The sequence below is a fragment of the Sapajus apella genome, unplaced genomic scaffold (assembly GCF_009761245.1).
Source record: "Sapajus apella isolate SASKATOON/1434 unplaced genomic scaffold, GSC_monkey_1.0 scaffold62, whole genome shotgun sequence".
Lineage (NCBI taxonomy): Eukaryota > Metazoa > Chordata > Mammalia > Primates > Cebidae > Sapajus > Sapajus apella.
The window spans coordinates 19,206,177-19,224,366 of NW_022437002.1; the positions used below are offsets into that span (position 1 = coordinate 19,206,177).

The following is an 18,190-nucleotide window of genomic DNA, read 5'->3' on the forward strand; positions in this document are numbered from 1 at the left end:
TGAAAACAGCTGATTTCAAAGGTACAAACTATATGATTCCATTTATATATAAGATTCTCAAAATGCCAAAATTCTAGTACGTAGTGGAGAGATCACTAGCTATTAGGGTTAGGGTTGGAGAGATAGTGTGTTTTAAAAGGGTAGCACTAGGGAGTTTGTCCTGTTGGCATAGTTCTGTATGCTGACTATGGTAGTAGTTACGTGATTCTATAAAAGATAAAATTTCAGGCAGGTGAGGTGGCTGAAGCCTGTAATCTCAGCACTTTGGGAGGCCACGGTGGGCAAATCATGAGGTCAGGAGTTTGAGAGCAGCCTGGCCAACATGGTGAAACCTCATCTCTACTAAAAATACAAAAATCAGCCAGGCGTGGTGGCACGTGGCTGTAATCCCAGCTACTTGGGAGGCTGAGGCAGAATCACTGGAATCCAGGAGGCGGAGGTTGCAGTGAGCCGAGATCCCGCCACTTCACTCCAGCCTGGGTGACAGAGGGAGATTCCATCTCGAAAAAAAAAAAATTTTTGGTATATAGTTGTATGAAATTTCATGGCCAGGAGCAGCGGTTTACGCCTGCAATCCCAGCACTTTGGGAGGCTGAGGCAGGTGGATTACTTGAGGTCAGGAGTGGATCCTATCTCCAAGAAAAAAAAAGAGATAAAATTTCATACAACTATACACCAAAAAGTAAATAAATGAGTGCACGTAAACACTTGTGAAACCTGAGGTCTGTGGTTCAGTTATTAGCATTATATCCAATGTCAATTGCTTGGTTTTGCTCATTTACTATGCTTACGTAAGCTATTATCACTCGAGGACGCTGGAAGAGGGTTATACGTGAACTCACTCTATTATTTTTGTAAATTGGGGGCAGTCTAAGAGCTTTTTTTAAAAAGCAGGGAATAAACTGTAACAGAGAACAAAGGAAAACAGTCAATCTAGGCATTTTTATTGTTATATTAAAAAATATTAAGACATTTGAAAACTCAGAAAGTTTATAAAACACACTCATACTCAGTAATTTTCTTATTCTTTGATAGCCAGTACTACATGTTGAAGACGTTACACTAAAGCCAACCCACCACACTGCAAGAAGTTGTATCTTCAGAGTTTAATAAACATGCATCCTAATTAAGAGGAAATATACTCTTGTATAAAAGAATGTACGTTATTTTTATTAAGTTATTTTTAAAAATAACTTTTCCCTTAAACTCAGGAAGGGCTGATTTTGCTAATTTACCCAACAGCATGATAACTTATGTTCTTTTAGTGATATGGGATAAATGCAAAGACACAACATGATAGAACTTCTTAAAATGTACAGTATAGTTGGGCATGGTGGCTCACTTCTGTAATCCCAGCACTTTGGGAGACCAAGGTGGGCAGACCACCCGAGGTCGGGAGTCCAACACCAGCCTGATCGACATGAAGAAACCTCATTTCTACTAAAAATGCAAAATTAGCCAGCTGCGGTGGCAAATGCCTGCAATCCCAGCTACTCAGGAGGCTGAGGCAGGAGAATCACTTGAACCCAGGAGGCAGATGTTGCTGTGAGCCGAGATTGCACCATTGCATTCCAGCCTGGGCAACAAGAGTAAAACTCCATCTCAAAAAAAAAAAAAAAAAAAAAAAAAAAGTCCAGTATAAAAGAGCAATTGAGATTCAGAGCTGGATAGTATCTGTCTACTTAAATTTTTTAGAATAACTGATCTCAGGGCTCGTTTTTAACTATTTCATTGATGTTGAACAGCTCTATTTGAGGAATGAGAACTTAGTCCTATCACTAGCCAGCCATTTCATAGAAAAAGTCACTCTTTGCAATTGGTTGCTTTTACCAAGAAACAGACTGACTCCAGAATGATTAGGAAATCCCAAACTACCACAAGGCTCTCTGGCTTCCCTAAGTATCTTCAGGAGACACTGATCCTGTATTAAATGGGCAGGGAGTTAAAAGACTAAAATAATTTTGGTAACTGTCTGAGACGTTTTATATCTAAGAAGGTGCCTACTGAATTCATGCTATTCATTTGCTTTAGAGTTTCAGAAGGTTGCAAACTTTCAGGAAAAATTGCAACGTCCCCTTCATTTTCTTTTTCAGGATGTTGAGTGAACTCTGCTTTCCCAGTTCGAAGGTTCACTGCAGGACTTGGTTTAAGGTTCTTTAATAAGAAAGCTGGCTTTTCAGTCAGCTGCTGTTTGGCTTTTGACTGTAAAACTTCATTTGTAATATTTCTCAATACTGGCATATCTGTGTTGGTGTCCACAGATTCACAGTTAGGACAATTAATTATTTCACAGTCATTCTTAGAAGGCTCTTTCTGACCACCAAGCTGTTCAGGTGTGGAAGTAAGGTTCTGATTCAATAAATGTTCACTCTTGCTATCTGCATTGTCGGGAGGCTCCTCTTCATCTTCACTATTGTCACTGCTTTGTAGTAGTCCATATCTCCTCATATACTTTTTGGTTGCAAATGACATGTTGTTTGGTGAAATTAAACTAAGCCCCACTGTGCTTCTGTCTGTATTAATATGGAGAAGGCTGAATGGGTCACAATTATTTTGGTTTGATCGAGTGACAGACAGTTGTGAGAGCTGATTTTCATTTAAATATTTCAGAGCTATAGCATTTGCCTCCATGCTCAAATCCACACCATTGGGGCTTAAGCCACTCATGCCAACATTAGCAAATGACATGTAGTTTAATCCAGAGATCACTGCTTCTGGGCTGATGCATGCCAACACACTGAAAGACACAAAGTAGTAAGTCATCACTTATCATACTCTGAGAAATAAATAGTTCTCAATGTGTTCCATTCTATAAAAGCAACAAAAGATCTTTAGCTTTAAGTTCATGGTCCTTTTATGTAAGTATTCAGACATTAAGTCTTGATGATCTAGATACACAAAGGATACAGTGGTCCAAGCACTGTACCCAGCAGTGTGCTGCAATCCCAGCAGATGGGGTCACTGAGGTAGGAGGATTGCTTGAAGCCAGGAGTTGATCAGCCTAGGTAACATAGCAAGATCTTGTCTCCACAAAAAATTAAAAAATTTGGGTGGTACACATTTTTAGTCCCAGCTACTTGAGAGGCTGAGGCAGAAGGATCACTTGCGCTCAAGGGTTCAAAGTTATAGTGAGCCATGATCGTGCCACTGCACTCCAGCCTGGACAACCAAAGAAGACCCTGTCTTTTTTAAAAATAAAAAAAAAAAAAAAAGAAAACAAAAGGGTAGGGGGGATAAAAATAATAGCCTAGGCCAGGCACAGTGGCTCACCCCTGTAATCCCAGCACTTTAGGAGGCTAAGGCAGGCGGATCAGCTAGTACACAGCAAGCTGAGAAAATCTATGCCTGTCTTACTCTCTGGGGCTCCATAACCACCGGTTTACTGTACTATATTCAGTAGCTTGGAGTTTTTCTATCAGAGTCCTTTGTGCACTATTTTTGTTGTGGTGAACATTATATTCTAGTCAAAGAATATGCTATGGCTTTCTACATCATGCCATAAAGAACTTTAGCTGTCTTATACGTGCTAGCCACTGCTTGCATTCACAGACCCACAAAAATCAAATTACCATTATATATTTTCATTCTTACAAGCACGTGAAATTTGGAAGAAACTATTTCCAATCATTAATATTCCCTGAAACCAGTGATGTCATCACCAAACAATGGATCAGTGTGCTCAATAATGCTGGTCTTTGTAACCTTGAAATTCTCCCTTAACCTTCTTGGTACTTAATACTTTGAAGACTATTTTAATAAGATGAAAGAGATACTATTAATTTATCCAGACATTATTCTTTTATTAATAGTGACAATATTTTTTGAAGTATTTTTCTACTTTGCCTACTTCCTCAGTCTATAGATAATATTAACGTAAATAATTTGATAAGAATAAAAACTTCTAATTAAAAATGTTAAATATTTAAAGAAAACAGGTCTAATTTATGTTTTTTAAGACAAGGTTTCACCCTGCCACTAAGGCTGGAGTGCAGTGGCACAATCATGGCTCACTATGGCATCGACCTCCCAGACTCAAGTGACTCTCCTACCTCAGCCTCCAAAGTAGCTGGGACTACAGGTGTATGCCACCATGCCCAGCTAACCAAAATTTTTTCTTTTTGCAAAGATGGGGTCTCACTATGTTGTTCAGGCTAGTCTTGAACTCCTGGGCTCCAGTGATTCTCTCATCTCAAACTCCCAAAGTGCGGAGATTATAGGTGTGAGCCACCATGCCCAGCCTCTAATTTTAACTAGATCTTCTTTTGCAGAATGGTTAAAAGATCCATAAGTTGGTCAATATCCGTTTAGACGGCTATTCAAGTTTCAGTGCCTAACACAAGCTAGCCAATTTCAACTTGGAGGGCAGGGCAGGGGCAATGAGACAGTTACTTTAATAGCAAAATAAATCAAGACAGGCACAATGGTATGCACACCTGTAGTCCTAGCTTCTCAGGAGCCTGAGGCAGGAGGATTGCTTGAGCCCAGGAGTTCAAGGGGCCAGCCTAGGCAAAATAGAGACCACATCCCTTTAAAAAAAAAAAAAAAAAAAAAAAAGGATTGTACTCAGAACCAAAGCATATAAACACTTAGGGTAATTAAGATAAAAAGCAAAAAGGAAGCCACTCCACTAAGCAAATTCTTTTTTTTTTTTTTTTTTTTTTTTTTTTAAAGATGGGGTTTCACCATATTGGTCAGGCTGGTCTTGAACTTCTGACCTCAGGTGATCCGCCCACCTCAGCCTCCCAAAGTGCTGGGATTACAGGCGTGAGCCACTGTGCCCGGCCACTAATCAAATCCTAAAAGCCTGAGCACAAATTATACCTATGTTAAAATCTCATTAGATGAGCAGTCACAAAGGAATGATGAAAGTCCATGAATAAATTCGACTAAGAGAACCAGCCACATGCCAACAATTTAAGCAAAGCTCTAAAATTATTCCAACTCAGATGAAAATCAAGACCCCCATCTCTACAAATAAAAATAAGCTGGGTGTGGTGCTGCACATCTGTAGTCCCAGCTACCCACCTAGGAAGCTGAGGTGGGAGGATCACTTGAGCCCAGGAGATTGAGGCTCCAATGACTGTCACTGTATTCCAGCCTGGGCAACAGAACAAGACCCCGTCTCTCAAAAAAAAAAAAAAAAAAAAAAAAATCAACTTTGATTCATTACGCTGTTTGAATCCAGATTAGTTATCTACTACTTATCCTACACAGAGTTTTTCAAATACTAAGCAGATAGCCAGGAAGCAGGGTAAAGAAGCAACTAGAGAGACTGCTTGAGACAGGTTTTGAATTTAAAAGGTCACTCCAATTGGGAACCTACGTGTAGAAGCTGCTTCCAGACCTCGAACCCACTATCTACATTTCCTGCACCATTTCTAAATATGTCTGGCACCCTCTTTCCCTGCCTTCCTGCCTCTAGATTCTCTTAATCTCTGTGGCATTCTATTAACAGGAAAGTAGAAAGCAAGTATTCCTTCCCCTGCCTTAGCCACTCTTCTGGTGGGAGGATGTGCTCCTGGAATCCAGAATTGCAACATGAAATGAGTTTTCACACAGATACAATGATGAAAGATGGCTAGTTTACAGAGCTAGAGGAGCAATATGGATTATAAGAATTAGTTTCCTAGAATATTTGACCTGTAATTTGTAACACTGGGTCTACAGAAAAATTTGTCTTAAATTCTAAACAACTGCCTCATAAACTTTTAGTGTATCAGCTATGTTATACCTACACATGTTAAAAAGATAACAATATAAGGTCATACTAATAGTAAATACTACAGAAACACTAAAAATGAACCTTCATTGTAAGCTTCAGCGATCACCTGAGTAGAAGGAATGCCATTCATTCAGCCAAATGACTCACTGAAGGCCCACTAAGTTAGTGGTAGAGGCAATGAGGATTTAGAACTATTTAAAATCTTGCTGAAAATGCTGTCACAATACATGCTTCAATTTACTGAGAACAAGGTATTTTAAAAGGATAAAACATCAACACTCTCTGAGAGGTCCAGGAAACTTTGACCAAAGAAGTGACATTTGAGTTCAGCTTTGAAGGATAAGAAGGATTCTGGCAAGCAGAAAGGTAAAAAAGAATGTCTCAAACCAGGCACGAAACCAGGCACGAAACCAGGCACGAAACCAGGCACAGTGGCTCATGACTGTAATCCTAGCACTTTGGAAAGGCAGGTGGATCACCTGAGATTGGGAGTTTGAGGTCAGCCTGACCAACATGGAGAAACCCCATCTCTAGTAAAAATACAAAATTAGCCGGGCATAGTGGCGCATGCCTGTAATCCCAGCTACTCAGGAGGCTAAGGCAGGAGAATCACTTTAACCTGGGAGGCGGAGGTTGCAGTGAGCCGAGATCACGCTATTGTACTCCAGCCTGGGCAACATGAGTGAAACTCCATCTCAAAAAAAAAAAAAAGAGCATCTTAGATAAAAGTAGCATCAAGGAATCCTGCAAATGCCAATGGTAAATAGGCTGGAAATTGGTAGGGAGTGGTAGGACATCATATTAAAAAACTAAGTTTAAGTCAAACTGAAACAACGCAAATTAATCTGGAATAGGACATTCCAGACGTAAGTGTAAGATAACTGGCAAACAAAATTTGACTCTTATAAGAGCAACTATTGCAGTACAGTTTCATATTTAATCAAATGACACAGAGATGACGGCACCTGTCTGTGGTCCTAGCTACTCAAGAAGCTGAGGCAGGAGGACAGTTTGAGCCTAGGACTTTGAGATTATAGTAAATTATGATTGTACCATTGTACTCCAGCCTGGGTGACAGGCCTGGGCAACAGAGCAAGATCCTATCTTTAAAAACTAAAAAATTTAAAAATATACAGAAAATGCATCAATAATATAACTTTTATAACTTTAAGATATATTTGGTCTGAATTGGCACAAATCTTTAAACGGGGCCATTTTAATGTAGAGTATGACACAGTATGAAAATACTCCTAAAGTTAGCTACCTTTCCTATGTGATTCCATCACATTCTATATCCTTCCATTTCATAGCAGGCATAAAAGATATTGACTATCTGTGTCTTCCCCACTGAACTGTAAACTATGAGAACAAAGATGTCTTTCTTTACCAGGCTATCTTGTGTATCATGCTATCTCATATAAGCTTGCTCATAGTAGAAACTCAATATGTATTTGTTGAAGTGAATGTATTTGTGAAATGATAGCTGGCATACATGTATACATGTGGCAGCTCTAACAAGAGGGAAAGGGTTAGGACACATAGCCTCTATCTTACAACGTGGATAAAAACCTCAAAAATGCTAGCTCACTCTTCTGCACTATTGGTAGGAATATAAACTGATACAACTATTTGGTGAGCAATGGTAGTATCTACTAAGACTTTGAATGCACATACTCTTTGATCCTGCCTACCTAGGAACTTATCCTACAAAGATACTTGTACCTGTAGAATGATGTTCACTTAGCATTGTTTGAAATAACAAGAGATTTGGCCTAAAGGGCCATAATAGAGCACTGGAGTTCAATATATTCTAGTACAAGGGTACAAAAAAATGTTATGCAGCTGTTTAAATACATGAGAAAACTGTATATAACTATAAGTGAAAGTATCCAAGATATTATAATATTAAGTTAAAAAAAAAAAAAAAAGGCCAGGCACTGTGGCTCACACCTGTACTCCCAGCACTTTGGGAGGCTGAGATGGGCAGATCACGAGGTCAAGAGATCAAGACCATACAGGCCAACATGGTGAAGCCCTGTCTCTACTAAAAATACAAAATTTGGCTGAGCATGGTGGCACACGCCTGTAGTCCCAGCTACTTGGGAGGCTGAGGCAGAAGAATAGCTTGAACTGGGGAGGCGGAGGTTGTGGTAAGCCAAAATCGTGACACTGCACTCCAGCCTGGCGATAGAGCAAGACTTCGTCTTAATTAAAACACACACACACACACACAAACAGGCCAGGCGCAATGGCTCATGGCTATATTCCTACCTAGCACGGCTATAATCCTACCTAGTACTTTGGGAGGCCAAGGTGAAAAGATTGCTTGAGTCTAAGAGTTTGAGACCAGGCTAGGCAACATAGCAAGACCCAATCTCTACAAAAAATAAAAAATTAGCCAAGTAGTGGTGCATGACTGTAGTCCCAGCTACTCAAGAGGCTGAGATGGGAGGATCAACTGAGTCCAAAAGGTTGAGGCTGCAGTCAGCCGTGATCATGCCACTGCACTCCAGCCTGGGTGACAGAGCAAAACTGTCTCAAAATAGTAACAAAAAATCAAATCATAAAGCTTATCATATACATATATACTTAAACATTCATGGAACATTTCTAGAATACAAAAGAAATGGTTAAGAGAAGTAACTTTGGAAGAGTCAGACAGAAATGTGGGGAGTAGTAGCTTTTGCGTTTTAATCTTACACTGTCTTGTGTATTGATTGTTTTTTAAAATCATGAACTTTTTAAAATTATTTTTTAAATTAGAAAACAAAAAATAATTAACAGAAAATATGCTGGCCTTAATAATATAATCTTGAGACTTTTCTTTTTAGTAAGTTATGTGCTTTTTTTTTTTTTTTTTTCCTGAGATGGAGTTTCACTCTTGTTGTCCAGGCTGGAGTGCAATGGTGCAATCCCGGCTTACTGCAACCTCCACCTTCCGGGTTCAAGTGATTCTCCTGCCTCAGCCTCCAGAGTTGCTGGGATTACAGGCATGCACCACCATGCCCAGCTAATTTTTTTATTTTTAGTAGAGACAGGGTTTCTCCATGTTGGTCAGGCTGGTCTCGAACTCCCAACTTCAGGTGATCTGCCCACCTCGGCCTCCCAAAGTGCTAGGATTACAGGTGTGAGCCACCATGCCCAGCCGTAAGTTATGTGCTGGGGTCATCTTTGGTAGAAAGGAATCTGAACAAAAGAACATGACCAGTTGGGCACATTCCTAGAAAAAGGGAATTATTTTGCTTTTTAGATGGCACAATTGTATAACTGTACATCCAGTAGCTGGAACAGGCCTTATCACCTCCAGGAAGACTTATCACCTCCAGGAAGACTGCCAAATGAAACTCTTTTCTCTTTCCTCAAGACTCCTAAATACTTTGTTGGCCTATTCAGCCAGGAGTCATCCCATAATCTCTCTCAAATTACTTATGTATATAATCCTCTCTCCCACAAAAATGAAGAATCTCTTATTTATCATGCATATGGTAGACCCGAATAAATGATGAATCAACTGAATTGAGGCACAAACATACCTTTTCTGATGAGATTGCCATAATACATCTAAAATTTATTCATCTAGCCAATGATGGGTAAAAATAGAGAAATTAAAATTTATTCACCTTTTAAAGCAAAATTTTAAAAGTTACCTGGCATGATCCACGTTATGTGCATTTTTCTTCACTTTAGTAGGAGAATCAATTTTTACTCCAAGGCTTCTTAGTTGCTTAAGAGTTGCATTAAGAACACAATCTTTGTCTACTAGTCTTGAATGATGTGGTTTTTTCTTTGTATGGTAAACGTTTTGGGTTCTGGTGCACTCATTGCTGATAATTACTGCTTTGGTAGATGGCTGCTCAGTTTCCTTGGAGGAATTATTTAATAGGTGGTTTACTTGACCCTGACAAAAACAAACAAACAAACAAACAAAAATTTGAAAAATCACTATTAACAATGTTAGGGCTGAGTGCAATGGTTCATGCCTATAATCCTAGTACTTTGGGAGGCCGAGGCAGGAGTATCACTTGAGCCCAGGAGTTCAACACCCTGGACAACACAGTGATACTCTAACACTACAAAAAACTAAAAATTAGCTGGGCATGGTGGCATATACCTGTTGTTCCAGCTACTAAGGAGGCTGAGGCAGGAGGACCATTTAAGCTACAAGGCTGAGGCTGCAGTGAGCCATGATTGTGCCACTATACTCTATCCTGGGTGACAAAGTGAGACTGTCTCTAAAAAATAAAAATTAAAAAAAATTTAGAAAGTTAAAAAACAATTTTATGTTAAGACCTTAATGATACCATAAGTAAAGAGCAGGGAAAATCAAAATAATATCATCTTGTCAAATTCTACAAAACATCAAGTAGGCAGGCATTATGGAATTATTTGCAGGTATTATGGGGTTTTTATAGAAGCACATCCTAATGAACAATCTCATCAGACCCTAGAGAAAACAGAATGTTTGTTCAGACTTCATTCACTTAAAAACCAACACAGGCTGGGCATGGTGGCTCACACCTATAATCCCAGCATTTTGGGAGGCTGAGGCGAGCGAATCACTTGAAGTCAGGAGTTCAAGACTGGCCTAGCCAACAGGGTGAAACCCTGTGTTGACCAAAAATACAAAAAGTAGCTGGGTGTGGCGACACGTGCCTGTAGTCACAGCTATTCAGGAGGCTGAGGCATGAGAATCACTTGAACCCAGAAGGCCCAGGTTGCAGAGGGCCAAGATGGTACCACTGTACTCCAGAGTCAGGGCAAAAGGGTGAGACTCTGTCTCAAAAATAAAATAAAATGATAAATAAATAAAAATAAAAACCAACATATTTAAAACTTATTTGAGCACGGGTGCGCGGCTCATAGCTGTAATCCCAGCACTTTGGGTGGCTAAGGCGAACAGATCACTTGAGGTCTGGAGTTTGAGACCAGCCCGGCCAACATGGCAAAACCCGGTCCCAATTAAAACTACAAAAATTAGCCAAGACTGGGTGCAGTGGCTCACACCTGAAATGATAGGCATTTTGGGAGGCCAAGGCGGGAGGCTTACTTGAGGCCAGAAGTTTGAGACCAGCCTGGCCAACAGGGTGAAATCCTGTCTCTGCTAATAATACAAAAATTAGCCGAGTATGGTGGCATGTGCCTGTGGTCCCAGCTACCAGGAGAGCTGAGACAAGAGAATTGCTTGAACCTGGGAGGCAGAAGCTGCAGGGCGCCGAGATCACATCACTGCATTCCCCATTCCCGCCTGGGCAACATAGTGAGACCTCTGTCTCCAAAAAAAAAAAAAAATTAACCAGGTGTGGTGGCAGGCACCTGTAGTCCCTGCTACTTGGAGGGCTGAGGCATAAGAATCACTTGAACCCAGGAGGTGGAGGTTGCAATGAGCTGAGACCATGTCACTGAACTCCAGCCTGGGCAACAGAACGAGTCCCTGTCTCAAAAAAAAAAAAAAAAAAAAAAAAAAAAAATCATTTCAGTAATTCTTCAAGTATTTTCAAGGATTTATGCTTTTTTTTTTTTTTTTTTTTTTTTGAGACAGTCTCACATTGTCACCCAGGCCAGAGTGCAGTGGTGCAATCTCCACTCACTGCAACCTCCACCTCCCAGGTTTAAGCCATTCTCCTGCTTCAGCCTCCCAAGTAGCTGAGACCATAGGTGCCCACCACCAACCCCAGCTAATTTTTTGTATTTTTAGTAGAGACGGGGTCTCATTATGTTGGCCAGGCTGGTCTTGAACTCTTGACCTCGTGATCCACCCGCCTCAGCCTCCTAAAGTACTGGGATTACAGGTGTGAGCCACTGTGCCTGGCTGCTAAATTTTTTATAAACAGGTTTTAAATAATGCTTTCATTTGATGATAATATGTTTCAGTTACAAACGAGGCCTTTGTGATATTCACAGAATTAGGTTCCTTTTTTTTCTCACTTTCTAAAAGCAGGAATGACCTGTGATACTATTTCTGCATATTTCATTCCCTGAGCATACAAGCTACTCACACCAGTCTAGGACCTAGCAAGCAAATAACAAATATGCGTTCATTGATGGATACATAGGGCCCTGTGAAGTATGTTTAATTAGCCCTCTCACAAATGGACAAATAAAATGTTCTACAATTTGGGTGATAGTCACAGCCATGGTTTCTTTAACCATTAAGTCCCAGGTCATATTTTAAGATTTCTAAGACTAGTTCCTCCAACCAGAACTATCCCTTTATTCTGTGTTCTCTTTGCTTTACACTGCTACTTCTCAACAACCTGTCTTATAATTGCTTGTTTCTTGTCTGTATGTGCTGTGTTTCCCCTGGGCTCTCAAGGGCACAGAGTGTCATATTCACCTTAATAGTATCGACTTCACTTAGCCTACTGCCTTAGACTAAGCTAAGTATTTAATACACACTGGCTTACCTGAACTAAAATCAGTAAATATTATTATAGATATCTTGCCACTTTCCAATTTTCAAATTTCTGAGAAACTCTTACTAATTTTGGTTTGAATTAGGCACATTTATACTTTAAAAATAAAGCTTTTTTCCTAAATATTTAGGTATGTTTACAGTAAATTACTGAATTTAAGTTATAATTTATGAAAAGCTAAAAGAAATGTATCATTGTTAATTTGGCAAAAATCTTTTTATCTTAAGGTCTCAATCAGTTTAAATCCAGGAAAAGCTTAACTTGTATATCCTATATTAAATAACTTCTCTGAAAGATGAAATGCTCAAATTTTCTTACCAACAAATCCTGGTAAATTTTCTGGTTATCTGATGGTTGATGAGGCAATGGTTGCATTACTTGCTCAATTTTTGGTTCCCCTGACGTTTCAGAATTGTTACTGGCACCCCCTGTTGGTCCAGTCTGTAAATACATGCTTACATTTTCTGCCAGCTGGCCATTTGGAAAGAACACAGGTACATCAGGTTCTTTCCTCACAACCAGAGAAGAGCTGCTGGGAAGAATATACAATGTGTTAGTTATGAAGGTACATTTAACATCTAGTTGAAATGTAGTAACTCTGGAAGAAAGCGTTAAGATTCAAGCAGCATCTGGTTTGTATTTTTAGCTCTTACTGATGCTACATAAACATACCATCGTAGCCAGGTACAGTGGCTCATGCCTGTAATCTGTGTTTTGGGAGGGCAAGGCAAAAGAATTGCTTGAGGCAAGAAGTTCAAGATCAGACTGGGGAATATAGCAAGACCCCAGCTATACAAAAAAAAATTTTGATTAGCTGGGTGTGGCACCATGCACCTGTAATCCCAGCTGCTCAGGAGGCTGAGCAAGAGGATCACTTAGCCCAGGAACTTGAGACTGCAGTGAGCTGTGATTGTACCACTATATTCAGCCTAGGTATCTGAGCAAGACCCTGTTTCCATAAGAAACAAAAATGAAAACGCCCCATCTTAACAGGCTGCATATAAACTAAACCATGCCAGGCGCAGTGGCACATGCCTGTAGTCCCAGCTATTTGGGAGGCTGAGGCTTGAGGATCACTTGAGTCCGGGGGTTCTGGGTTGTAGTACGTTATGTTGATCGAGTGTCCGCACTAAGTTCGACATCAATATGGTGACCTCCCAGGAACGGGGTACCACCAGGTTGCCTAAGAAGGATGAACTAGCCCAGGTCAGAAATGGAGCAGGTCAAAACTCCTGTGCTGATCAGTAGTGGGATCGCATCTGTGAATAGCCACTGCACTCCAGCCTGGGCAACATAGCAAGACTCCTTCTCTAAAAATAAATAAATAAATAAAATAAAATAAATGAAAGAAAAATAAACTAAACCATGATACCTTTTAACTTGTGTTACTTATACTTAAGACAACTTTCTTTGAAGCCTGGAAAACAAGCTGTTGATTTCTCTTGAACTTGATGGCAATGGAAATTTTAAGAGCATTTAAACATTTTAGATACGTTATTTGTTCATTCTAAGTTTTTTTTTTTTTTTTTTTTTTTTTTTACGGAGTCTCACTGTGTCACCCAGGCTGGAGTGCAGTGGTGTGATCTTGGCTCACTGCAACCCCTGCCTCCCAGACTCAAGCAATTCTCCTGCCTCAGCCTCCCGAGTAGCTGAGATTACAGGCAAGCACCACTGTGCCAAACTAGTTTTTGTATTTTTAGTAGAGACAGGGTTTCACCATGTTGGCCAGGCTGGTTTCGAACTCCTGATTTCAAGTGATCTGCTCCCCTTGTAATGCGAGGATTACAGGCATGAGCCACCACGTCAGGCCCAAGTTTTAAAATAATAGTGAAGAAAAGGAGATCCCTGCACACTGTTAATGGAGATGCAGATTTGTATAAAATTATATTGCAAAAAACGCTAAGAAGGTTCCTCAAAAAATTAAAAATAGAACTACCATATGTCCAGTAATACCATTACTGGGTTATCTATCCAGAAGAAATAAAATTAGTAATACCATTACATATGTGCCCCTGTGCTAACTGTAGCACTATTCACAAGTCAAGATATGAAATCAACCTATGTGTCCATCAATGAATGAATGGATAAAGAAAATGCTATAAGTATAGACAATTCAGCCATTAAAAAAAAGGAAATCCTGAAATTTGCAATAACATGGATGATTTAGAGAATATTATGCTTAGTGAAATAAGCCAGGCCCAGATTATCACTCAAATGTAGTATCTAAAAACATTTATCTCATAGAAGGAGAGAGCAGGATGGTGGTTACCAGAGGCTGGGGTGGTTGGGGAAGGCAAGCTAGGGAGATAGTGGTCAAAGAATATATATTTAGGCTGGCTGCAGTGGCTCACACTTGTAATCCCAACACACTGGAGGGCCAAGTGGGGCAGATCACTTGAGGTGAGGAGATGGAGACCAGCCTGGCCAATGTGATGAAACCCCATCTCTACTAAAAATACAAAAATTAGCTGGGTATGGTAATGCATGCCTATGATCCCAGCTACTCGAGAGGCTGAAGCAGGAGAATCACTTGAACCCAGAAGGTGAAGGTTGCAGTGAGCCAAGATAGCAACTGCACTCCAACCCAGGTGACAGAGTGAGACTCTGTCTCAAAAATAAAAATAAAAAAGTACAGTTAGGAGGAGTAATCCCAGCATTTTTGGAGGCCGAGGCGGGCACATAATGAGGTCAGGAGTTCAAGACCATCCTGGTCAACATGGTGAAACCCCGACTCTACTAAAAATAGAAAAATTAGCCAGGCGTGGTGGCATGCGCCTGTAATCCCAGCTACTCAGGAGGCTGAGGCAGGAGAATCATTTGAACCTGGGAGGCAGAGGTTGAAGTGAGCCGAGATCATACCACTGCACTCCAGCCTGGGTGACAGAGGGAGGTTCCGTCTCAAAAAAAAAAAAAAGAAAGAAAGAAAATAAATTTGAAATAAAATAATAGTCAAGATCTTGTCAAATGAAATTCACAACGTGCCATTTATTTTTTTTCAGACAGGTTCTTTCTTTGTCAAAGTGGCACAATCATAGCTCACTGCAGCTTCAATCTCCCAGGCTCAAATGATTCTCCCACCTCAGCCTCTCAAGTAGTAATGACTACAGGTGAGCACCACCACACCCGGCTAAGTTTTGTATTTTTTGAAGAGATGAGGTTTTGCCATGTGGCCCAGGCTGGTGTCGAACTCCTGAGCTCAAGCCATCCACCTGCTTCAGCCTCCCAAAGTGCTGAGATTACAGGTGTCAGCCACTGTGCCCAGCATAAGACGACATTTATAAACACAGGATATACCTGATGGTATTCCTTTTCTTGTTTATGCTTTTACATATTTTATCGATTTTATACAATGAGCATATATTACTTTCAAAATTAGAAAATAAAACATTTTTTAAATAACTAAGGAAAGCAATATTAAAAAACATGATTCTAGTTAGAATTGTAATCTGTGGTTCTTGTATAAAATAGAGAAGGTCAGGTGTGGTGGGTCACACCTGTAATCCAAGCACTTTGGGAAGTTGAGGCAAGTGGATCACAAGGTCAGGAGTTCAAGATTAGCCTGGCCAAGATGGCAAAACCCCATCTCTACTCAAAATGCAAAAAAATTAGCTGAGCACAGTGGCAGGCACCTGTAATCCAAGTTACTCGGGAGGTTGAGGCAGAGAATTGCTTGAACCCAGGAGACAGAGGTTGCAGTGCGCTGAGATCACGCCACTACACTCCAGCCTGGGCGACAGAGTGAGACTGTCTCACAAAAACAAACAAACAAAACAAATTAAAAAAAGAAAAAAGAAAAATTTCAAGCATGAGAGAATTATTTAACAAACCACCATATACAATCAGTTTCAAAAATTACCAACAAATAACCAATTTCATTTCATTTATACTCCTAGCCATTTCATTCTCCCACAGAATTAATTTGAAGCCAGTCTCAGATAACATTTCACATATAAATATTCCGGTTGTAGCTCTCAAAAATAGACTCTTACATATATAATGGCAATATGGAGAATCTTTAGAAATTTCCCCATTTCTCAGTGGTTCATGACTATAATCCCAGCACTTTGGAAGGCTGAGACAGGTGGATCACCTGAGGTCAGGAGTTCAAGATCAGCCTAGGCAACGTGGGAAGCTCCATCTCTACTAAAAATACAAAAATTAGCTGGGTATGGTGGCACATGCCTGTAATCCAGCTACTTAAGAGGCCTGGCCAACATGGGAAGCCTCATCTCAACTAAAAATACAAAAATTAGCTGGGTGTGGTGGCACATGCCTATAATTCAGCTACTTAAAAGGCTGAGGCTCAAGAATGGCTTGAACCTGGGAGACAGAGGTTGCAGTGAGCCGAGATACTGCCATTGCACTCCAACTTGGATGACAGAGTGAGACTCTGTCTCAAAAATTAAATTAAATAAAATAGGCCGAGTGCGGTGGCTCAAACCTGTAATCCCAGCACTTTGGGAGGCCAAGACAGGTGGATCACCTGAGGTCAGTAGTTCAAGACCAGCCTGGCCAACATGGTGAAACCCCATCTCTACTAAAATTACAGGCCGGGCACAATGGTTCACACCTGTAATCCCAGCACTTTGGGAGGCTGAGGCAGGCAAATCACAAGGTCAGGAGATTGAGACCATCCTAGTTAACATGGCAAAACCTCATCTCTATTAAAAACACAAAAAATTAGCCTGGCTTGATGGCCTGTGCCTGTATAGTCCTAGCTACTTGGGAGACTGAGGCAGGAAAATTGTTTGAACCCTGGAGGTGGAGACTGCAGTGAGCCAGGATCGCACCACTGCACTCCAACCTGAGCAACAGAGTGAGACTCCATCTCAAAAAAAAAAAAAAAAAAAATTTATATATATATATATATGTATGTATGTATGTATGTGTGTATATAGTGCCAATGACTGGAAATGGTTCTAGAAGGCTCAGAGTTAACAGTTACATAGAAGTTATATAAGGTAAAGACGCAATGAAAAGACATAAATGAAAATACCATTTAGAAAATAGTTTCTGAGTCAGACTTAAAAGAAATTAGAATTAAAAACAAAAAAACCTGAACAGAACAACAACTGTAATGAATAATAATGCATTGTATATTTCAAAATTGCTAATGGTCGACATTAAATGTTTTTACCATAAAAAATGTTAAGTATATGAAGTGATAGATTTATTGGTCTGACTTAATCATTCCACATTGTAAATATGCATCTAAACATTGTGCCACACAAATACATACAATTATTATTGTCCATTAAAAAAATTTTTTTAAGTAGGACAAAAGACTAAATCAAAGAGACCTTACTTGGATACAGAAAGTGGCTGGTTAAATTCTTCTTCCACAGCAACGTTGCTCTCTTCAAAGCTGGGAATATCAACTGCTTTTAATGAAGATGTACTACCTGGAGGACTTGTGACTTCATTATTAATATCCACAGAAAAATTCATGTCCTCACTGGAAATTTTGGTATCATCTTGCTTCAGCTGAGAGTTAGGCTCTTGATCATCACCTGCTGCATTCCAAAACAAGCTAGCACCTGGAGGTTAAATAATTTAAGATATTGAAACAAACATTCAACTTTAAAAATTATACTGACAAACCTTTGCTAAGAATAGCTGGCCGGGCGAGGTGGCTCACGCCTATAATCCCAGCACTTTGGGAGGCCAAGGTGGGTGGATCACAAGGCCAGAAGTTCAAGACCAGCCTGGCCAAGACGGTGAAACCCTGGCTCTACTAAAAATACAAAAATTAGCTGGGCACAGTGGTATGCACCTGTAATCCCAGATACTCAGGAGGCTGAGGCAGGAATTGCTTGAACCCAGGTGGCAGAGGTTGCAGTGAGCCACGATCGCAGCACTGCACTCTAGCCTGGGTGATAGAGTGAGACTCTGTCTCAAAAAATAAATAAATAAATAAATAAAAGAACAGCTATACTGGCCAGGTGCAGTGGCTCACGCCTGTACTCCCAACACTTTGAGAAGCAGAGGTGGGAGGATCACCTGAGCTCAGGAGTTCAAGACCAGGGTGGGCAACATGCAGAAATCCCAGCTCTAC

General features: G+C 40.2%; 1 protein-coding gene across 3 annotated transcripts in view; it reads right to left on the reverse strand.

Moving 5' to 3' along the window:
- Positions 1-923: 923 nt before the first annotated feature.
- Positions 924-18,190, reverse strand: part of STIL (STIL centriolar assembly protein) — a 59,781-nt gene continuing 42,514 nt past the window's right edge. For 2 of the 3 annotated variants that reach the window (XM_032247510.1, XM_032247512.1), the window contains 4 exons: positions 17,441-17,672; positions 12,454-12,667; positions 9,370-9,620; positions 924-2,737 (listed from right to left, as the gene is read on the reverse strand). In XM_032247510.1, coding sequence (XP_032103401.1) covers positions 1,951-2,737; positions 9,370-9,620; positions 12,454-12,667; positions 17,441-17,672 — 1,484 coding nt within the window. In that variant the 3' untranslated portion in view covers positions 924-1,950. The remainder of the gene's footprint in view (positions 2,738-9,369; positions 9,621-12,453; positions 12,668-17,440; positions 17,673-18,190) is intronic. The other variant, XM_032247511.1, reaches the window with a different exon arrangement.